The sequence below is a fragment of the Dipodomys ordii genome, unplaced genomic scaffold, assembly GCF_000151885.1.
Source record: "Dipodomys ordii isolate 6190 unplaced genomic scaffold, Dord_2.0 Scaffold146, whole genome shotgun sequence".
Classification (NCBI taxonomy): Eukaryota; Metazoa; Chordata; class Mammalia; order Rodentia; family Heteromyidae; genus Dipodomys; species Dipodomys ordii.
The window spans coordinates 2,565,514-2,585,922 of record NW_012267362.1 but is presented as its reverse complement, the minus strand read 5'-3'; the positions used below and the strand labels follow the sequence as shown (position 1 = coordinate 2,585,922).

Sequence of the window (20,409 nt, the reverse complement as noted above, 5' to 3'; positions counted from 1 at the left end):
AATGACATTGCCCCATTTGTTAGGAAATGGAAAAACTTGGAAAAAATTATATTAAGTGAAGTAAGCCAGGCCCAAAGAAACATAGGTCCCATGGTTTCACTTATTTGCAATAGCTAGTGTATCTAGGAGTCAAGCGGAAAAGGTCAGATAATGTGATGTCAGGAAATTGAACCCTTAGATATGTATCTTAATGTTTTTTTCTTTCATGCATGTGTTTCTATTGCACTTATAAGATTATCTCTTTGTTGCTTTGTATGTCCCTCCCCCACAGTATAACCCCTGCTTTCACTATATTTGATGTCAGTATAACTTGAGGAGGAGATGGGGAAAAACCAGTTGTTTAAAGATACAGGTGGACCTGTTGTAACAATGAGAAGTACAAGTTGTCATGTCCAAAACGAGCTTTACAACGTTGGTGTGGGGGGGGACCAGGGGGGGAAGGAGAAAGATTGGGATTGGGGGGGAGGGGGGAGGCTGGGAAGGGATGTGAAGGGTAAACAAAAGGAGGAGGCGGCAATGCTGGGTAAGAAACATACGCATCATCCTGCCCATGTAATTGTAACTCCTCTGTACAGTATCTTCACAAATAAAAGAAAAAAAAAAGAATTATCAATCACTGTTGTCTGTGTTCCCCGCAGTCACTGTTACCATCTCACATACCATATATTTTATTTATTATTTCTTCTAATATACATTGTTATATAACTTCCATAAAGGCAGAAAAAAAATTTGATCGTTTCTTATTTGCTGCAACATGTACATTACTTTTCTAGCTGAATACATCAGGTGTTCAGGAAATATTTCTAGTCTAGAGGAGCAGCTGGGAGGTTAAACAAGCTCTCCCAAAGAAACCAGTTTCAGTGTTCCAAAAACATCCAAGGCTAGAGAGTCACACCAAGTGTGCCATCATAGTGCAGAAAGTTTAGCCAGAGAGAAAAAAACCAGGGAACTTGGTTAAGGAGACTGATTGGAGTACTTGGCAGTGTCTGCAGCAGCAGACAGCAGACAGACAGAGCTCAGAAAAAGGCGCCAGAGATGGTATGTAAGCGGATTCTACTCACTGCCAGCAAGAACTGACAAGGACTAGCACTCTTCATCCTGCTGACCACAGACAGTTGCTGACTGTGGATGACCCAGAATCCAAGGGAAAGGCATGAGTACCCACCCCACAAGACAGTCCCACTCCTCACAGAGCAGTGTTAGGAAAATAGCCAACTCCCCCACCACCAGAGAAGAACGCCATCTTTTAATACAAAAACTGGGCCAGAGCAGCTAGCACATAACTCAGGCCTTAGAAGAAGACAATGGGAGCCATTCAACAGGTCAAAGGAACTTGACCAGCATGGCTCAGCTCCATCCCTGGGAAAGTTGCCCTTCCAGGCAGAAGGAGCTCTGCCCAGAGCAGGGAGACCTTCTTCACTGGGTAAATAAGCCAGAGGCAGCCCCACCCCTTTGCCACATGGGTAGCCCTTCCAGCTGCAGAGGGTAATAGAAAAACCATTGGAAACTGGATTCCCATAAATCCTGAGAATGGCTCCATGCTAGGCTGTGGGAGTATCTCAGGAGCTAGTTCCTCAGGGATAGCTACTGATTGCTGACAGGCCACCCTACCCATACCTAGCTCCCTCACAGCAACTCCAAGCAAGTGACACTCAAAGCAGATTACCCTCCCACTGAACTAGCCTGGGAGGAGAGTCATAAAGTCCACGTGCCAGTAAGGCAGAGCTTTGTTCTGCCTGCCCAAACAGATTTAAGAAACCAACTAACCACAGGAAAACCAAGCACCACAAGCAAACAAGAGACTCCACCAAAAGACTGGTTACAGACACAGAGGAGATACAAGATCCCCCCCCAAAAAAAAAATCAAAGAATTATTCTTTCTCCCTAATTATTTAAATTTTTTTAAATTGTTTTCTATATTTTTCATCATTTTTATTTTTTTAATTCTCTTTTTATTCTTTCCCCTGTTGGTCCTTTTTCTTTTTTTGCTTTATTTAATTGCTGTTCTGTTCATCCCCAGATACATACCCATCTTCAATTATTAGACCTTATCCTTCATTGTGTGCATGTGTAATTCAGATATCAATTACTTAATTCACAAACTATCAGCCTTAACTCCTTTAATTGTGGCATTATTTCTTTATGCTTATATAATTTTAAGTGTTTCATTTTTAATTTTGTTCTTTTTATTTTTTTTTCTTTATCTCTCTTTTCCTTTCCTTATCTCTTTTTCCTCTCTCTGAATTTAGGTCTTCCCTCTCTCCCTTTCCCTTATTTTCTCCTCACAATTCTCCATAGACCTATTAATTTCTGGTCTCCTGACTCCTTTTTTGAGTTTCTTAGTCCATTGATTCCTAGTTGTTTGTTGGTAAACTAGACTGCAGCTGTACTCATTTGACTGCGTCAAACAATCTATGCAACTACAGGATTCTGTGTTGATACTTGCCTTAAAATAGTATTCTAGTGTGGAAGTAGTTTTGCTTTCATACCCAAATGGGCAGAACAAGCCATAAAATCAAAAGATGAATGGCAAGTCCAGGTATCTCAACTCCCACTCATGATAATCAGGCAACAGAGCAGTTGATGAATAATCCAAATGAGAGCTCCCAAAATGCTCTATAAACACTACTGGTAAACATACTGAATGACAAGATTAAAAGCCTGCAAAAGGTTCTGTGTGAGCATGATAGGGAAATGCATGAACATGATGAGGCTAACCAAAGATTAATAGAGAAATTGCATGAATGTGATGAGAATAACCAAAGACTAATAGAGGCATTCATGGAATCCACAAACAGAAAGCTGGAGGAATCCATGGAGTCCACAAAGGGAATGCTGAATGAAGTCCAACAGAAGGAAAGGAAGTCCAATGAAACTGAACCACTCAACTAATGGATTTAGGAGTTCTTTGCCACCTTGATTTGGTTTTCAGTGAGAGTGAACACTGAAAACCAAATCAAGGTGGCAAAGAACTCCTAAAACAAAGCTCCAACAAAGAATTTAAAGCTATCATCTGACCAATTAGAAGGAAAGGAAATAAAAAACAAAATAGAAAGTCTTGACAGTAGGTTAGACCATGCAGAAGATCAAATCTCTGGAATTGAAGACAGCCTAGACATTATAGAGAAAGAACAGACAAGTATTCAAGATGAATCCAAGAAATATGATAGATCAATTCAACAGATAGAAGATACCATCAGTGTTGAACCATAGTGGATAATGGGAGAGATCAGAAAGGAAATTCTAATGTTTATGATATTTAAATGAACACACAAATTACCAGCTTCTCTGGGACACAGCAAAGGCAATACTCAGAGGCAAGTTTATAGCTCTGGGTTCCTACATCAAAAAATTGAAGAGATGTGAAACCAACAATTTAATAAGGCATCTGAAGCTCCTTGAAAAAGAGCAACAAGCCAAACCCCAATCCAGTAGATGGAAATAAATAATTATAATTATAATTAAATCAGCAGTAACTGAAATAGAGTCCAAAAGAATAACAAGAATCAACAGAGTTGGTTCTTCAAAAAAAAATTAACAAAATTGACAGACCTTTAGGAAATTTTATCAGAAAAAGAACACACCCAAATAAACAAACTCAGAGATGAGAATGGAAACATCACCACCGAATCAACCAAGATCAGAACATTATAAGGGAATACTTCTCAAACCTTTATGCTAATATATTTGAGAATCTGGAAGAAATGGAACAATTTCTAGCAAATATTGACATGCCCAAACTAAACCAAGATTATTTGAACCAATTTAACAGACTCATATCAAGAATCAAAATAGAAACAGCAAGAAGAGTCCTCCCACCCAAGAAAATCCCAGGACCAGATGGATTTACAGCTGAATTCTACAAGGCCTTCAAACAGAACTCACACCAATACTCCTCTAACTCTTCAATGAAATCAAAAGTGAAACTTCACTACCAAATTCTTTCTATGAAGCCATCATAACCCTCATCCCAAAACCACAGGGACTCACCAAAGAAAGAGAACAACCGATCTATTTCTTTGATGAATATAGATGCAAAACTTCTCAACAAAATTTTGGCCAAGTGACTTCAACAACACATCAAAAAAATCATACACTATAATGAAAAAGGACTCATTTCAGTGATGCAAAGCTGGTTCAATATATACAAATCAATTGATATAATTCACCATATCAAAAAAGAGCAAGGATAAGAACCACATGATTATCTCAATAGATGCAGAAAAAGCATTTGACAAGATCCAACACCCCTTTATGATGAAAGCTCTAGAGAAACTAGGGATCATGGAACAGTACTCAATATAATAAAGGGTATGTATGACAAATCTACAGCCAGCATTATATATATATATATTCTCTAAATTCAGGAATGAGACAAGGATGTCCGCTGTCTCCACTCCTCTTCAATTTAATATTATAATGCCTAGCTAGAACAATAAGACAAGATGCAAACATAAAGGGGATCCAAATAAGGAAAGATGAAGTAAAACTCTCCTTCTTTGCAGATAATATGATCTTGTATTTAAAGAACCCCATGGACTGGGACTCCACACTCAAGTTACTTAAGCTGATCCAAAACTTTAGTAAAATAGCAGGCTATAAAATTAAACCTCAAAAATCAATGGCTTCTCCATATGCCAATGATGAGAAGAGTGTGGCTAAAATCAGAAAAAAAAAACTCCTTTTATAATAGCCCCTCCAAAAAATAAAATACCAGGGCAGAAAGGTGACTCAGTGATAGAGTGCTTGCCTTACATGCATGAGGGCCTGGGTTTGACTCCTCAGCACCACATAAGGAGAAAAAGCTGGAAGTGGTGCTGTGGCTCTAGCCTTGAGCTGAAAAACTGAGCGATAGTGCCACGCTCAGACTTCAGGCCCCATGAACAGCAAATAAATAAATACATACATATATACATACATACATTAATACATACATAACATACATACATACAAAATAAAATACCTAGGAGTTAACTAAAGAAGTGAAAGACCTCTATGACGAAAATTAAAATTTAAAAACCTGAAAAAGGAAATTAAAGCAGAACTAAGAAAGTGGTAAAAAAAAAAATCTCTCATATTCCTGAATTGGAAGGATTAGCATCGTGAAAATGGCAATACTGCCAAAGGCTATCTACAAGTTCAATGTGATACCTATCAATATCCCAACATGATTCTTCAATGAAATAGAAGAAGCAATCCAAAAATTCATATGGAACAATAAACGACCCCGAATAGCAAAAACAATCCTTAGCAGAAAGAACAGTGCTTAAGGAATATCAATACCAAATTTCAAACTCTACTACAAAGCCATAGTAATCAAAACAGCTTGGTACTTGCACAAGAACAGATCTGAAGACCAACGGAATAGAACTGAAGACCCAGAAATTAACCCACAGATCTACAGCCACCTAATCTTCGACAAGGGAGCTAAAAAAAATAGAATGGAAGAAAGACAGCCTCTTCAGTAAATTATGCTAGCAAAATTGGTTAAACACCGGTAGAAAACTAAAATTTGAGCATTATATATCACCCTGTACCAGAATCAACTCCAAATGAATCAAAGACCTTGAAGTAAAAGGAGACACCCTGCAAACATTAAAGGAAGGAATAGGAGAAACTCTAGGGCTCCTTGAAACAGGTCAAAATTTTCTTAATGAAGACCCAGAAACACAACAAGTCAAAGAACAGTTGGGCAAATGGGATTGCATGAAACTACAAAGTTTCTGCATGGCAAAGGACATACAAGCAAGATTAATAGAAAACCCACGGATTGGGAGAAGATCTTCACTAGGCATAAGACAGACAAGGGCCTTATATCTAAACCATACTTAGAACTCAAAAAATTAAATCCCCCAAAAGCAAATCCTCAAAGAAACAACTTTCCCATTAATAAATGGGCTAAAAACTTCATGAGATCTAGCCATAAAGGAAATCCAAATCAAAACAACATTGAGATTCCACCTCACCCCAGTTAGAATAGCTAGAATCAAGAAATCTAATAACAACAGATGCTGGAGGGGATGTGGCCAAAAGAGAACTCTGCTGCACTGCTTGTGGAAGTGTAAGCTTGTTCAACCACTTTGGAAAGTAGTATGGAGGTTCCTCAAAAGACTCCACATACAGTTCCCCTATGACCCAGCAATCCCACTTTTGGGCATTCACAAACAAGGTGATACTAAAGCTACCAGCACAACTATGTTTATTGCAGCATTATTTACCATAGCTAAGACATGGAACCAACCCAGATGCCCCTCAGTAGATAAATGGATCAAGAAAATGTGGTATATATACACAATGGAATTCTATGCCTCCATCAGAAAGAATGACATTGCCCCATTTGTTAGGAAATGGAAAGACTTGGAAAAAAAAACTCTGTTAAGTGAAGTAAGCCAGACCCAAAGAAACGTAGGTCACATGGTTTCTCTTATTTGCAATAAGTAGTGTAAGTCTAGGACAAGTAGAAAAGGTCAAAAGTGATGTACATATGACCATATAGTGATGTTAAGCGAAATGAGCCACAAGATATGGACACAAGTGGTTTTTTCTTTCTTGCTATTGTTTCTAATGTATTTATAACCACTTGATTTTTTTGTTGCTTTGTATGTCCCTCCCCCACGGTATAAACCCTGTTTTCACTGTATTTGATGTTGCTATAATTTGGGGATTGGAAGGGAAAAAACAAATTGTTTAAATAGAGATACAGTTTAACCCATTGCAACAATGAGATGTACAAGATGCTATGTCGAAAAAACAAACTTTACAATTTAGGCGGGGCGGCGAAGGGGGAGGAATGTAGTTGTGGAGATGAGAGGGAAAGGATGGAAAAACAAAGGAGGAGGCAATAATGCTTGATAAGAAATGTACTCATTATCTTTCCCATGTAATTGTAACCCCTCTGTACAGTATTTTCACAATAAAAAAAAGAAATGTACTCATTATCTTACTCATGTAATTGTAACCCTCTGTACAGTATTTTCACAATAAAACACTTATTAAAATTTTTTAATGACCATATAAGATGATGTTAAGTGAAATGAACCCCAAGATAGGGGCACAACTTGTTTTTTCTTTCTTGCTATTGTTTTTAATGAAGTTTAAATGTACTACGTGACTTTTTTTGTTTCTTTTGTATGTTCTTTCCCCGTGGTATAACCCATTTTCACTGTATTTGATGTTGGTACCCTTCATCTTATATATACATTTTTCTAATTTGGGGAGAGGAAAGGAAATAACAAAATGCTGAAATAAGAATATAGGTTATCCCATTGTAACAATGAGATGTACAAGACACTGTTGAAAACGAACTTTACAGCTTGGAGGGATGGAGGAGTTGGGCAGGTAGGGAGGGAAGGGATGGTAGAGGGAAAAAGAGGAGGTAACAATGCTCGATAGGATATGTACTCATTACCTTACTCATGTAACTATAACCCCTCTGTACACTATTTTAAAAGAGAGACTTCTCTGAAGAGGAAATAAGAATGGCCAATAGACACAGGAAGAAATGCTCAACTTCTCTAGCCATAAAAGAAATGCAAATCAAAACATTGAGATTCCACCTCACCCCAGTTAGAATGGCTAGAATCAAGAAATCTAATCGCAACAGGTGCTAGAGGGGATGTGGCCAAAAGAGAACCCTACTGCACTGCTTGTGGGAGTGTAAACTTGTTCAACCACTTTGGAAAGTAGTATGGAGGTTCCTCAAAGACTCCACATAGAGTTCCCCTATGACCCAGCAATCCCACTTCTGGACATTTATCCAAATGATCACAAACAAGGCCATACTAAAGCTACCAACATAACTATGTTTTTCACAGCATTATTCACCATAGCTAAGATAGCTCCAAATCCTTTTTTTTTTGAGGGGGGGGGTCAGTTGTAGGGCCTGAACTCCAAAACTGGGCAATATCCCTCAGCTCTTCAGCTCAAGGCTAGCTCTCTACCACTTGAGCCACAGTGCCACTTCCAACTTTTTCTACTTATGTGGTGCTGAGGAATCTATGGCCTCATGCATGCAAGGCAAGCACTCTACCACTGAACCATCTGCCCAGCCCTCACCATAGCTAAAATATGGAACTAACCCAGATCCAGATGTCCCTCAGTAGATGAATGGGTCAAGAAAATGAGATGTATAAGATATATATATATATATATGAATTCTATGCCTCCACCAGAAAGAATGACACCACCCCATTTGTTAGGAAATGGAAAGACGTGGAAAAAAGTTATATTAAGTGAAGTAAGTCAGACCCAAAGAAACATAGGCCCCATGGTTTCCTTTATTTGCAATAACTAGTATATGTCTAGGATAATCTTACCAGGCAAGCAGAAAAGCTCAAAAGCTATGTACATATAACCATATAAGATGATGGTAAGCGAAATAACCCCCAAAATATGGAGGTTTTTTCTTTGTTGCTGTACTACTGACTTGTTGGGTTCTTTTGTATGTTCTTCCTCCTATGGTTTAACCCCTGTTGTCACTGTATTTGATTCTGGTGCCCTGCATCTTGTATATACATTTTTCTGATATGGGGAGGGGAAGGGAAATAACAAAATGCTGCAACAAGGATACAGGATGACCCATTTTAGCAATGAGATGTCCAAACAGTTGGGGAGAGGGCGAGGAGGTAGGGACAGAAGATCCAAGAAAACAAAGGAAGGGGTAACAATGCTCAATAGGAAATGTCATTACCTTACTCATGTAACTATAACCCCTCTGTACAGTATCTTTACAATAAAAAAGGAATATTTGCTGATGAAAGCAATACTTGTTGAATAAAAAAGTAAGAAATATTTGTTTTAAAGATGTAAGCCCAGTTTTCTATTCATCTATCTACTTGTTTTTCAACTGTTTGAATTCAAAAAGGATATCATAAATATTTTATATTTCCTTAAAATTTTGAGGCTCTGTGACCATGTGAACAAGGTTCTACAAAAGAAGCATTTGAAAACCATTTGCTAAAAATTGTTTTAAAAGAATTATCACGATTCACAGTAATAAAGAAATATTGAGAAGCATATAGACCACTCTTAGACTCTTACATGACACAAATAACATATTTTAAAATAGACCCATATCATGTTAAGATAAATTACTTAAATAAAAGAAAATATTAAACCAATTAATATATTTTAAAATTCGATGAACATGTTTCATATGTTCAGTACTCCACTGAATTACATCATTAATCCTGGATTCATTAACAAATGAACTAGAACTAATACAAAGTATTCTAAGTATTGAAATGTTTTATGACATATGACAATGAAATTAACAGAATTAAAGAATTATTATTACACATCAGTCATGGACCCTCTTCCTTTTAAACAATAGCAATATGAAAGCACAAGTAATCAAATGACAATGAAGTCAATTATATTTATGAGCAACTACTCCTTTTTTATATTCATTTGGTCTTTCATGAAAGTCTAAAATGTTGAAATTAAAACTAAAATTTGATCCTCATTTCAAATTTCACAGCCAGTAGATTTTACCTGCTCATAGGACCCTATCTTGATTGCTGTCTCTGGTGCTATTTTAAAAATATTCATACCATTTCCTCGCCAAAGAGAAAGAAATCCTCCTTCTTTTACCAACTGCCGAAACACACTAATCAGTCTCATTCTCCTTGTCTGTAAACTGTAAACCTAGAAATGAATAGAAAGTATATTTTCTTAATTTACTTTGCTGATATCATTTTTATTACTAATAAAATTATTATACAGTATATAAATTCATTATTTTCAACACCAATTTATATTTCTTTGGTCACACATAAAATTGATATATTAATATTTTCATGTCCCCAAATACATACATTAATAACAGTAGTCACCCCCATGCATGGATTTGCATTCCATGGTTTCCAAGATCCAACTATACTAAAGTAAAATTACACAAATAAACCATTGGCTCATTTAAATTGCATGCTGGCTGTCCTGAGCAGAATAAAAACATCAACTAATGTCAATCTCTACCTTGCCCTCCAGGGTCATGAACCAAACCTTTGTCCAATATATCTATGTTGTGCATAATACTCACCCATTCATCACATAGTAATCAGATCTATTGTCACACTATCATCACAGTGCTTATGCTCAAGCAATTCTTATTTTATGTAAGAATAATCCCAGATTGCAAAAACAATGATGTTGATAATGTCATATGTACCAAAAAGGCATGAAAAGAGCTTCTTTTACGTGAAACAGTAAAAGTCATATAGTGTTTGTTACAATATTGTTATAATTGCTCAACTGTATTACTAGTGTTGTTAAGCTTTCACTGTGTCTAAGTTATAAATAAGACTTTATCACAGACATGATGTACAGGGTAAAATGTAGTACATACAAAATTTGGTACTATTTGAAGTTGTAGGTATACACTGGCAGCTTGGGAATATTTCAAATAAGATTATTACTGTTAATCTAAGACTTCAATGGAAAAAATAACTTAAATAAGGAAGACATAAATAACTTAACTACCAGAGAATATCACAACACATTGTTGCTACTACTGAGGTATGCACTGAAAAAAGAATGAATGAAAATACATAAACTTTCAATACAGAATACTTTTAGTTATCAAAATATTATAGATTAAATTGTATCTTTCAAAATTCAAATGTTGGAGTCTTAACTTTTATTCTCTCAGACAGAACTTTATTTGCAGATAAGGTCTTTAGAGATGAAATCAAGTTGTGATGAAGTCATTAGAGTGGACCCTAATCTAATATATAACCTGCATCCTTAAAAAAAGAAATTAGAAGCCAGGCATTAATGGCTCACCCTTGTAATTCTAGCTACTCAGGAGGCTGTGATCTGAGGATTGCAGTTGGAAGCCAGCCCAGGCAAGAAAGCCCATAAGACTCTTTTCTCCAATTAACCACTAGAAAACAGGAAATAGAGTGGCTCAAAGTGATAGAGCACTAAGCCTTGAGCACAAATGCTCAGGGACCAGGCCCAGGCCCTGAGTTCAAGCCTCATGATAAACCAAAAATACCTGAAATTGGACATAAACATAACACACAGAGATCTAGAAAGATCATGACCATCCCTAAGTCTAGAAGAGAAGTCTAGGAGATTCCCTTACAGCCTTCAGAAGGAGTCCCGCTGATACCTTGATTTTAGACACCTAGCCTCCAGAGCTTTAAGTAAATTTCTGTTATTTAAGCCAGTTTGAGATACTTGGTTATACAATTCCCAGCAAAGGAATAAATGAAGAATTCTGGTCATTTTAATATCTGCCTTTATGTCTTTTATGTCTTTCTGGGCTTTCCTGTTTTCCTAATGTATTATTTTATGATCAGAAAAATATTTTTAAGAATGCAAAAGTTAAAACATGGGGCTTGAACTCTGGGCCTGGGCATTGTCCCTCAGCTCTTCAGCTCAAGGCAAGTGCTCTTCCACTTCCACTTCCAGTTTTCTGGCCATTTAATTGGAGATAAGAGTCTCAACGGACTTTCCTTCCCCTGGCTGGCTTTGAACTGAGATGCTCAAATCTCAGCCTCCAGAATAGCTAGGATTACAGGGTGAGCCACCAAGACTCACACAGATCTTTCATTAATCCTCTCTGAAAATACAGGCACACCTCTGACATTCTTCAATCCAAGCAAGTTAAGAAACATTAATCATCACAGAAACCAAAGGAGTTGAAGAAACTTAAAAATCTTCTCATATTAAAGTTTTTTCAAAAAAACTTAATGAGAAATAGGATAAAATCTGACAAGACATTTCTTTCGAAAATTATCAAGGACTCAAGCCATTTTAACTCTTGAGGGTGCATAAAATCATTCAAAGTACCTGCATCATGATTTTCAAGCGGTCAAAAGGTGCTGTGAAGGTACGTGCTACCGCACTAGCTATTCCTGCTGCTACCAAACGCTTCCACCAAATCCCAGTCCGCTTTTCGTGTGCAGTAAATTCATCTGGAATAGCTAGACTCTCTCCTATATCAACCATCTGAACAAGGGAAAAAATAATGAGGCAACAAACTATAACATGTAATACAGTAAAAGGATAACTTTCTACAAAGACCAAGTATAACTTTTACATTAGAACCAAAAGTTTCAGTAGTTCCATAAAACTCTAAAGCCAAAGGAACCAAATGCAAATGAGGTAAGGAAATAGTTCTTAAGCAAAATGCAAAGTTACAGACTACTATATTTTTATGGATTAATTACCAAAAACCAACTATTTCTGTTCAATTGAGAATATTCATGGACAAGAAAAGCAAATAAACAGTAGACAAATGACATTAAAAAATTGCAAGTCAAGCGTAACAGGGTATTAATACTTAGGGTATTAATACATAACTTCTATGAAACAACCAATGCAAAATAAAAAATGTTCCTCAAAAATAGACAAAGGATGCAAAATATATAAAATATCAACCAACAATTCTCTGAAAAGATCTTTAAAATGTACTAAGAACTGAAGAATAAGATATGACTTCAGACCTAAAACAATCATATTCACCTCCAATATTAGAAAATTGAATTATGCCAAGCAACCAATAGTTAACAGGAACCTTACCTCAGTATCACCTATAAAAAGAAGAAGAAAAGAAAAATAAACAAGAACCTTCACATACTATTTCTGGAAGTAGTCAGTCTAAGCTATTCTGATAATCAATACAACAATGGTTCATAAAAGCACAAGGGCATGACTTGTTGATTGTTTAAGAGCAAACACAAAGTCCTAAGTTGAAATCCTAATACCACCAAAAGCAAAATATTAAAAAGATTGAATGTTTTAGCAAAAAAAATTGTACAAATGCATAACCCACTGACTCAGAAAACAACATTAAATTACTTAAGGTCCACAGGAGATAAGCATTTTTCATGGTTAGAGAGTTGAAAAAAAAACATGTTTATTACTATGGGAATTAAGATGTGATAAATGCATAATATGTAGTACTTAGAAATCTGGTGTGACCTCTAACACAATACTACCTATATAAACAAAAAATTTAACATATGAAATAATACTATAACTTTCCTAAAATTATACAATTATATGAAAGTACATATGATACTTATCATTAGTGCTTATTCTAATATCTTACATGTTCTGCTTATTTTAAAATGTATTAAGTAATGGAATGATCTGGTCCTAAAAACTTGTATCACTGCCTCCACTATATTCTTTAGGAAACTAAATCACAAAAGGGTTTCTATAATTAGTGGGTGGCACATATGGACTTCAGCCTTAGGCATTCTGACTCTGCTGTTTTTCTTCCCCTCTGCTGTCAGTGGAGAGAAGGCAAAGTAAATGAACATGTTATTAACTTCACTCCACACCTCAGAGCTAAAAAAAATTTTTAATGTTTTGCCTTGTAAAATCTTGTTTATTCCTTTTAACCTCAAGTCAAATTAAAAAAAATGATCATATGGACCATATATTTGATCTTTTCTTACTCTAAAATTCAGAACTCTTAATATTTGACTTCACATTTCCTATGACATAAGACCATTCTGACATATCATATCTGTGAAAAAATTAATTTTCATTTTTGTAGGTCAATCTGGTTATATCACAGAACAATTAGCATAATTTTTAACACAAATTACAGCCTTTAAGGAAGTATTTATTTTAACATGTTGGCTTTGGCAAACAAAAAATTGTTGTTCATACATTTGTACATAAAACACTAGTAATGCTTACTAAATTAGTACAATATTATTAGGAGGGCATATTGTCACTGCATTGCAAGTATAATTGGAATTAAATGGCAGTAATTGCTATGACACTAAAAAAATAAGAATAAGAACTACAAAGTACTTTTACCATAGAACGCTTCCAGAAACGAATAATTTGATTGATATTTGTTGCAGGATGAAGTAAAAAGTAGTATTTCCATTCATCCCAGTCTAATGTCATTGTGTCATCACTGTCCATGCTGAAATAAAATTTAAAACCACATAATTTACAACACACATAACAAGCTAATCAATACATCCTAAATATTTATTTTGAGGCCTCTGTTGGACCTCATGAGCATCTGTTTTTTCATACTTTCTTTAATGGACTTTATCTTTTAGTTCGAAAACTTTAGAAAATATGAGATGATGTTACAAAGAATTACAATATATTCCCTTTCAACATTCTATTTATTGAAAGATGTATCTTTAATAGCAACATATAATTAGATCTTGTCTACAGAAGCAGTCAAAAACAGGTTTATGCTTTCAGTGCGTTAAAACATCATATTGAATGATAGAATTAGATAAACCACAATGTTAAAAAATAAAACAGAATCAGAAAAACAAGCAAGGAATAAGAAACAACAATCAATTCTTGAAAATTTGAGGTAATAGTGTTAGATACATTCAAAAGTACAAGTGTTTATCTTTTCATGAATTATCAAATGTATTCGGAAATGAACCAAAAGAAACTTCTATATAAGTAACAAAAATAATTTTAAAAGCAAACTCAACAGGGTGGGCATTAGTGGCTCACACCTGCAATCCTAGCAACTCAGGAGGCTAAGATCTGAGGATCATGATTCAAAGCCATCCCAGGCACCAAAGTCTGTGAGACTCTTATCTCCAATAAACTACTCAGAAAAAGACAGAAACAGCACCATGGCTCAAGTGGTAGAGTGCTAGCCTTGAGCAATAGAAGCTCAGGAATGGCAAAGTTCAAGCCCCACAACCATCAATAATAATTATTATTATTATTGTATTATTATTATTTAAAAACTCAATAGAAGGGTTAAATGAAGGAAAGACAAAGATGAAGAACTGGTAAATTTAAAAATATCTGAAAGACTGCCAGAGTGATACACCAAAAGACAAGAGCAGAAAATGTCCACTAAAGGAAGTTCTGAGGAATATAATTCAGAAACAATGGGAAATATCTATAAAAAGCCTGACAGGCTAGATCAAATGGTGATTAAATAAAATGCTAAATATAAATACATCTAAACAAATATGCTATATAAAGAAACAATTACAGTACCTATTTGTTAAGAGAAAAAGAACAAAAGAGTTTATAAATTAAGAGGGAAATGTCTGGAGTTAAAGGTATTTGTAAGTTTTTCTATTATTTAAAGTAAAGGTAAAGATTTTGCTTAGTTTGGGTCTTTAAATTTGTATGGTAAAATCTTAAGACTAACTACATACAGGAAATAACATATATGTTTCCAACCAGTAAAAATGAATTAGGAATAAAGAAAAAAATTTTGACAAAGCAAGAAAGAAACAAAAACAATAGAAATAGTAGGATGAATAGAAAGCAAAAATATATTAATAAAAACAAGCCCAAATACTGTAAATAATACTAATTGTATGTATATGTACATACTAGATTATATATTAATTATGCAAGTACATTGTACACATACATATGTATATGTATACATATATATGACCAAGAGAGTCACTAGACTCATCAGGCATAAAATGAATTGTCAAAGTGAAATTAAAAATTTAAAATCCAGATGTAAACTGTTCATTCAAACAGAAACCCTTATAGTTTGGATCTTGAATGTTCTCTGAAGGCCCATGTGTTGAAGCTCTGATTCCCAACTCATGTAACTATTGGGAGGAGGTTGACGCTAGTGGAATAACATTATGTCACTGGAGTTATGTCACTGGAGTTATGACCTTGAAGAGGATATTGGAACCTTGGCCCTGTCCTTATCTGGCCACCATGAACAACCTCCCCTGCCATGTATTCCCACTATGATGTATCATGCCACTCTAAGACTAAAGCAAAAGGACCAAATGAACATGAACCAAAACCTCAGAAACTATGAGCCAAAATAAACCTTTTCTTTTTTAAAAAATTAGCTAACCTCAGGTATTTTGCCAGTGTTAGGAAGCTGACAAACATAAAGGTATATAAAAACATTTAGTGAATGATGGCAAATACTGGTGTCATATAAATTTGATAATAATAAATTTTGAAATTAATTAAACATTTCAATTATTATTTACTTTATAATTCATATGTTTTATGGTTAATTTTATAATTTCCATAATTAAATTTATGGTTAATATTTATTCATATTAATCAATAATTTGAAAAATAATAATTAAATTTGAAATTGGGTGAACCTAAAAGATTCGTCAAATACACAAAACTAAAAATAACATTACTAAAAGAAAATGAAAACTCCTCATCATAGTAATAGATATCAACCTATCCCTCATCTATAAGTCAGGAACACAGTTTAACAACTGCTTTCTGCAACAATTAGAAAATACATATTCTTTAAGGACATAGGGAACATATATAAAAACTCCCACTGTAGCAAAAAATCAAAAATCAAAGAAATACTATCATGTAGGCCATATTCTTTAAATACTAGGCAATCATGGTAGAAATTAATAATCTAAAAAATCTCTTAAAATAGAAATGTTTTGAAATTTAAAATGTATTTAAATTTAACTTGAAAAATTAAAATATCTGATATGAAAAAGAAAATACTGATTTAAATATATAAGGTAAGATATATATATCTTAAATATATAAGGTAAGATACAGCCATTTCAACCATTTCAGTCATTTTTTTCCTTCCAAAGAAATCTTTCTGAAAGCTTAAGAAACGGAACAAATGAATGTGCAACCGTTTAACTTAAACAAAACTGTAAAGCTAGGAGCTCATTCTGCTCTGTCTCCCCATCCCTCCTCTCACATATAGGCAGAGAGCACCTTTAAGTACAGTCTGAGAAATCACTATACTGTGAGTATGTGCAATTTCATTTGGAATGTTTTTGCAAGTTGTTTTCAAAAGAGTAGATGCAAAGTATAACAAAACTATACAAATGTGAGTATGTTTGTTCACAAAGCTGTAGAATAAGGAGGAAATGCCACAAATATGCCAATTTCTTTATGATATACAGCATAAGACAAACAAATAGTATTAAAATGAAGACAAAAGCTGACCTTTTTATAACGTTTTTTGCCTCAGCTTCAGAAATATCTATACCCAATGCCTTCATAGCATCAACTACTTCGGAAGCGTCTATTACTCCTTTAAAAAGTGAAAAAATATCAAATTAGAATATCCAAGAAGATGATGCAGTGAACATATACTCAGAATTTTTAGGTCTATAATCCCAAATTCACAACTCTCAGCCTAAAAAAACCTAGAGTAAAAGACTCTTTGCAAATATAGTATCAAAATTAAGTTGGTGGCAAAAGTTGTCATAATCTAATGAGGTTAATTCTTACTCATTTATTTCTACTATAGAGTGAATATTCTTATTTCCCTTTAGAAATATTAATGCATGCAATTCACAGTAGTGACCAAGATACCTTTTCAAGTCCCACATAATGTATCATATTTATGCTATATTCTTTTCTCAAATATAAATACTAAATTTAACATACTTCAAGTCCCAAGGGTTATGGATTCTTGATTATTATAACTATTGGAAACGATTGAAAAAGTTAATGCCAAAGTCTTATATGAGATGCATGAAAATAAAACTTTTCAATGCTTTATAAAAGTAAGCTTTTAAAAGATACCATAACTAAGACAGCAAACTCTTTTAACCCAACTATATCACATTAATATGAATCAACAAATATATTTAATATAAAACTATTACAAAGTTCACTTTTGTGAAAGAAAAATAAGATATTCCATATTTTTCTCAAACCTTGAAATAAAAATCTAATCATATCATTCCCCAATTCAAAAAGAAATCCTTAATTCTGCTTTATGTAAGGGTAATAGTTGAGGATACCCAATCTTTATAAATATGAGAACAAAAAAATAAAATAAATAAATATGAGAACAATGTTATTTGTAAAAATGTTTAGTGTCCCCTAGCTGAAAACTAGGATATAACTACCATATTATATTCATCAAGCTACTATATGTTTAACCACACCTTAACTTTGTATTTTATATGAACCATATCTACAAATGAAAACATTTACAACTGGTGTGTAAAAGGATTATTTAACTGGGTGCCGGTGGCTCACTCCTATAATCCTAGCTACTCAGAAGGCTGAGATCTGAGGATCACAGTTCAAAGCCAGCCCCGGCAGGAAAGTCCGTGAGACTCTTATTTCTAATAAACCACTAGAAAATCTGAAGTGGTGCTGTAGCTCAAGTGGTAGAGCACTCACTTAGAGCTGAAGAATGCAGGGACAGCGCCCAAACCCAGAGTTCAAGCCCCACGACTGACCTAAAAAAAAAGAATTATTTAGCTCATAGGAAAAAAAATACCTTCATTCATACACAGAATTTCAGACTCTGCAATTTAAAGTCCCCATCTGTTCCAATCTCTAGTCCTCAGCCTAGAAATCAAAGTTTCAACTGGGGAAGTTAAATTCTTTGCACATATCTCATTAAAGTGAAATATCACCAAACGTGCATCAATTCAATAATTTTTAAACATTTGATAATCAATAATACAAATATCTACCATATTAAATGTGATGGAACTGAAAGATTAACAAACACTAAGGAATTCAAAGTTTGTACAGCTGTACTAATTACTTTTAAAATATGTAACATTGTACTAAATGTATGTTAACAGAAGAGTTAGAAATAAAATGCTTTATATAGGTAAATAAAGGAATGAGAAACAAGAGTCACAAATAAAATGCAATAAAAGATAAACAGAGACCATTAAAGAAATAGAAATATTTCTATAAAAGGTACAGTATGAGCCAGGTGCTGGTAAATCACTCCTGTAATCCCACCTCTTAGAAGGCTGAGACCTGAGGATCATGGTTCAAAGTCAGTCATGGCAGGAAAGTCCATGAGACTCTACTCTTCAATTAACCACCAGAAAACTGAAGTGGCACTACAGTTTTAAGTGGTAGAGCACTAGCCTTGAGCAAAAGAGGTCAGGGGCAGTACCTATGCCCTGAACTCAAGCCCCATCACCACCACCAACAAAAAAAGGCGGGGGGACAGTATGATCAAGGCATACTTAATTGATAAAACTTATTGCAAGCTTCCATGGAGTAAAAGAAACTAAAGTAATATCTTGGAGAAGTAGAAGGGTGTTCATTTAGAGGGGACACAAAAAGGATGTTTCTGAGAAATTAGCAAAATCTGAAGGTGGCTTTCATACTGTATATTTACCTTAGGAAGATTCATGGAGCTTATAATTATAATTTAATATGTTTACAATGTATGCACTTTGCCACACATGCTAAATCTTGCCAAAAATATTAAATTTTTTGAGGGGGGCAAAACTTAAAATGCCATTCCACCAGCTCTGACCTTGTATAGCAATTTCTCCTGTTCAGTGATCAAGCTATTTTTGCTCAAGAAACGCTTTCTTTTTATGTGTTTAAATATTGACTCAACACAAATCTAAATTACCTCTAGGCACAATTAAACTCCTCCTGTACTAATTTTACAGTAACTATCATTGTCAATCTTGTATGGAGCTATGTATGTGTTTTCTTTTTCTTACTCCACCTCAAACTGAGGTCTTAAGAAGTCTGACTCACTGATACAGCTGATGTAAAGCAAAATTATTTAACCTTCCTAAGCGTTAGTCTTCTCATTTACAAAACATAGCTGCCATGGATAGTGTGAAATAAAAATAAGGTAGAGCATGTAGCTAGAAGGAACATCATAGACAGACAGGTACAGTAAACATTAGTTCCTTTCCTTCCATTTCCTAAATCCCCCAAAACTCTAAGAAAAATATTTGAGGATGGAATTATGGGGTTTTTGTATTTCAAACGATTAAGCCAGGTGCAGAGGCTTAAGCCTGCAATCACAGCTTCTTAGGAGGCAAAAACTGGGGAATAATGGCTCAAAGCCAACAAAAGTTCACAAGGCTCCACACCAATGGATGAGAACAGTGGCATGTACCTGTCACCCAGAAGTACTGGGGAAGCACAATGGCAAAGTGCAATGTTGCACTCCTGTCATCCCAGCAATACAGGAAAGCACAAACAGGACAATTGGAGTCTAGGGTACTCTGAGTATAAAGTGAGACCCTGAGCACAAAGGAGCTTAGCTCAAATGTAGCCGACTGACTTCAAACCCTAGAACCACCAAAATAATGTTTCTATTTTTTAAATTTTTTACATATATTAGTTGTACAAAAGGGTTTCATTATATTTCCAAGCATGCATACAATGTATCCTGATCCAACTTACCCACTAACTTCCCCTCATCCCGCTCCTCACTTCTTAAAATAATTTCAGCCAGGCGCTGGTGTAATCCTAGCTACTGTAATCCACTCCTGTAATCCTAGCTACTCAGGAGGCTGAGATCTGAGGATCATGGTTCAAAGCCATCCTGGGCCGGAAAGTCTATGAGACTCTCATCTCTAATAAATCCAGAAAATCGGAACTGGTCTGTGGCTTAAGTGATAGAGTGTTTGCCTTGAGCTGAAGAGCTCAAGGACAGTGCCCAGGCCCAGAGTTCAAGTCTCACAACAGACAATAATAATAATAATAATTTCAGATTTCATACTTCTGATT

The 20,409-nt window shown here is 34.9% G+C and overlaps 1 protein-coding gene across 1 annotated transcript in view; it reads right to left on the bottom strand.

Annotated features, from left to right (window-relative positions):
- The window catches only part of LOC105997461 (calcium-binding mitochondrial carrier protein SCaMC-1-like), a 53,108-nt gene that overhangs the window by 20,456 nt on the left and 12,243 nt on the right, over window positions 1–20,409 (bottom strand). Inside the window, exons 3-6 of the mRNA XM_013031884.1 lie at window positions 16,888–16,975; window positions 13,783–13,894; window positions 11,797–11,955; window positions 9,493–9,645 (exon numbers count right to left, since the gene is read on the bottom strand). Coding sequence (XP_012887338.1) covers window positions 9,493–9,645; window positions 11,797–11,955; window positions 13,783–13,894; window positions 16,888–16,975 — 512 coding nt within the window. The remainder of the gene's footprint in view (window positions 1–9,492; window positions 9,646–11,796; window positions 11,956–13,782; window positions 13,895–16,887; window positions 16,976–20,409) is intronic.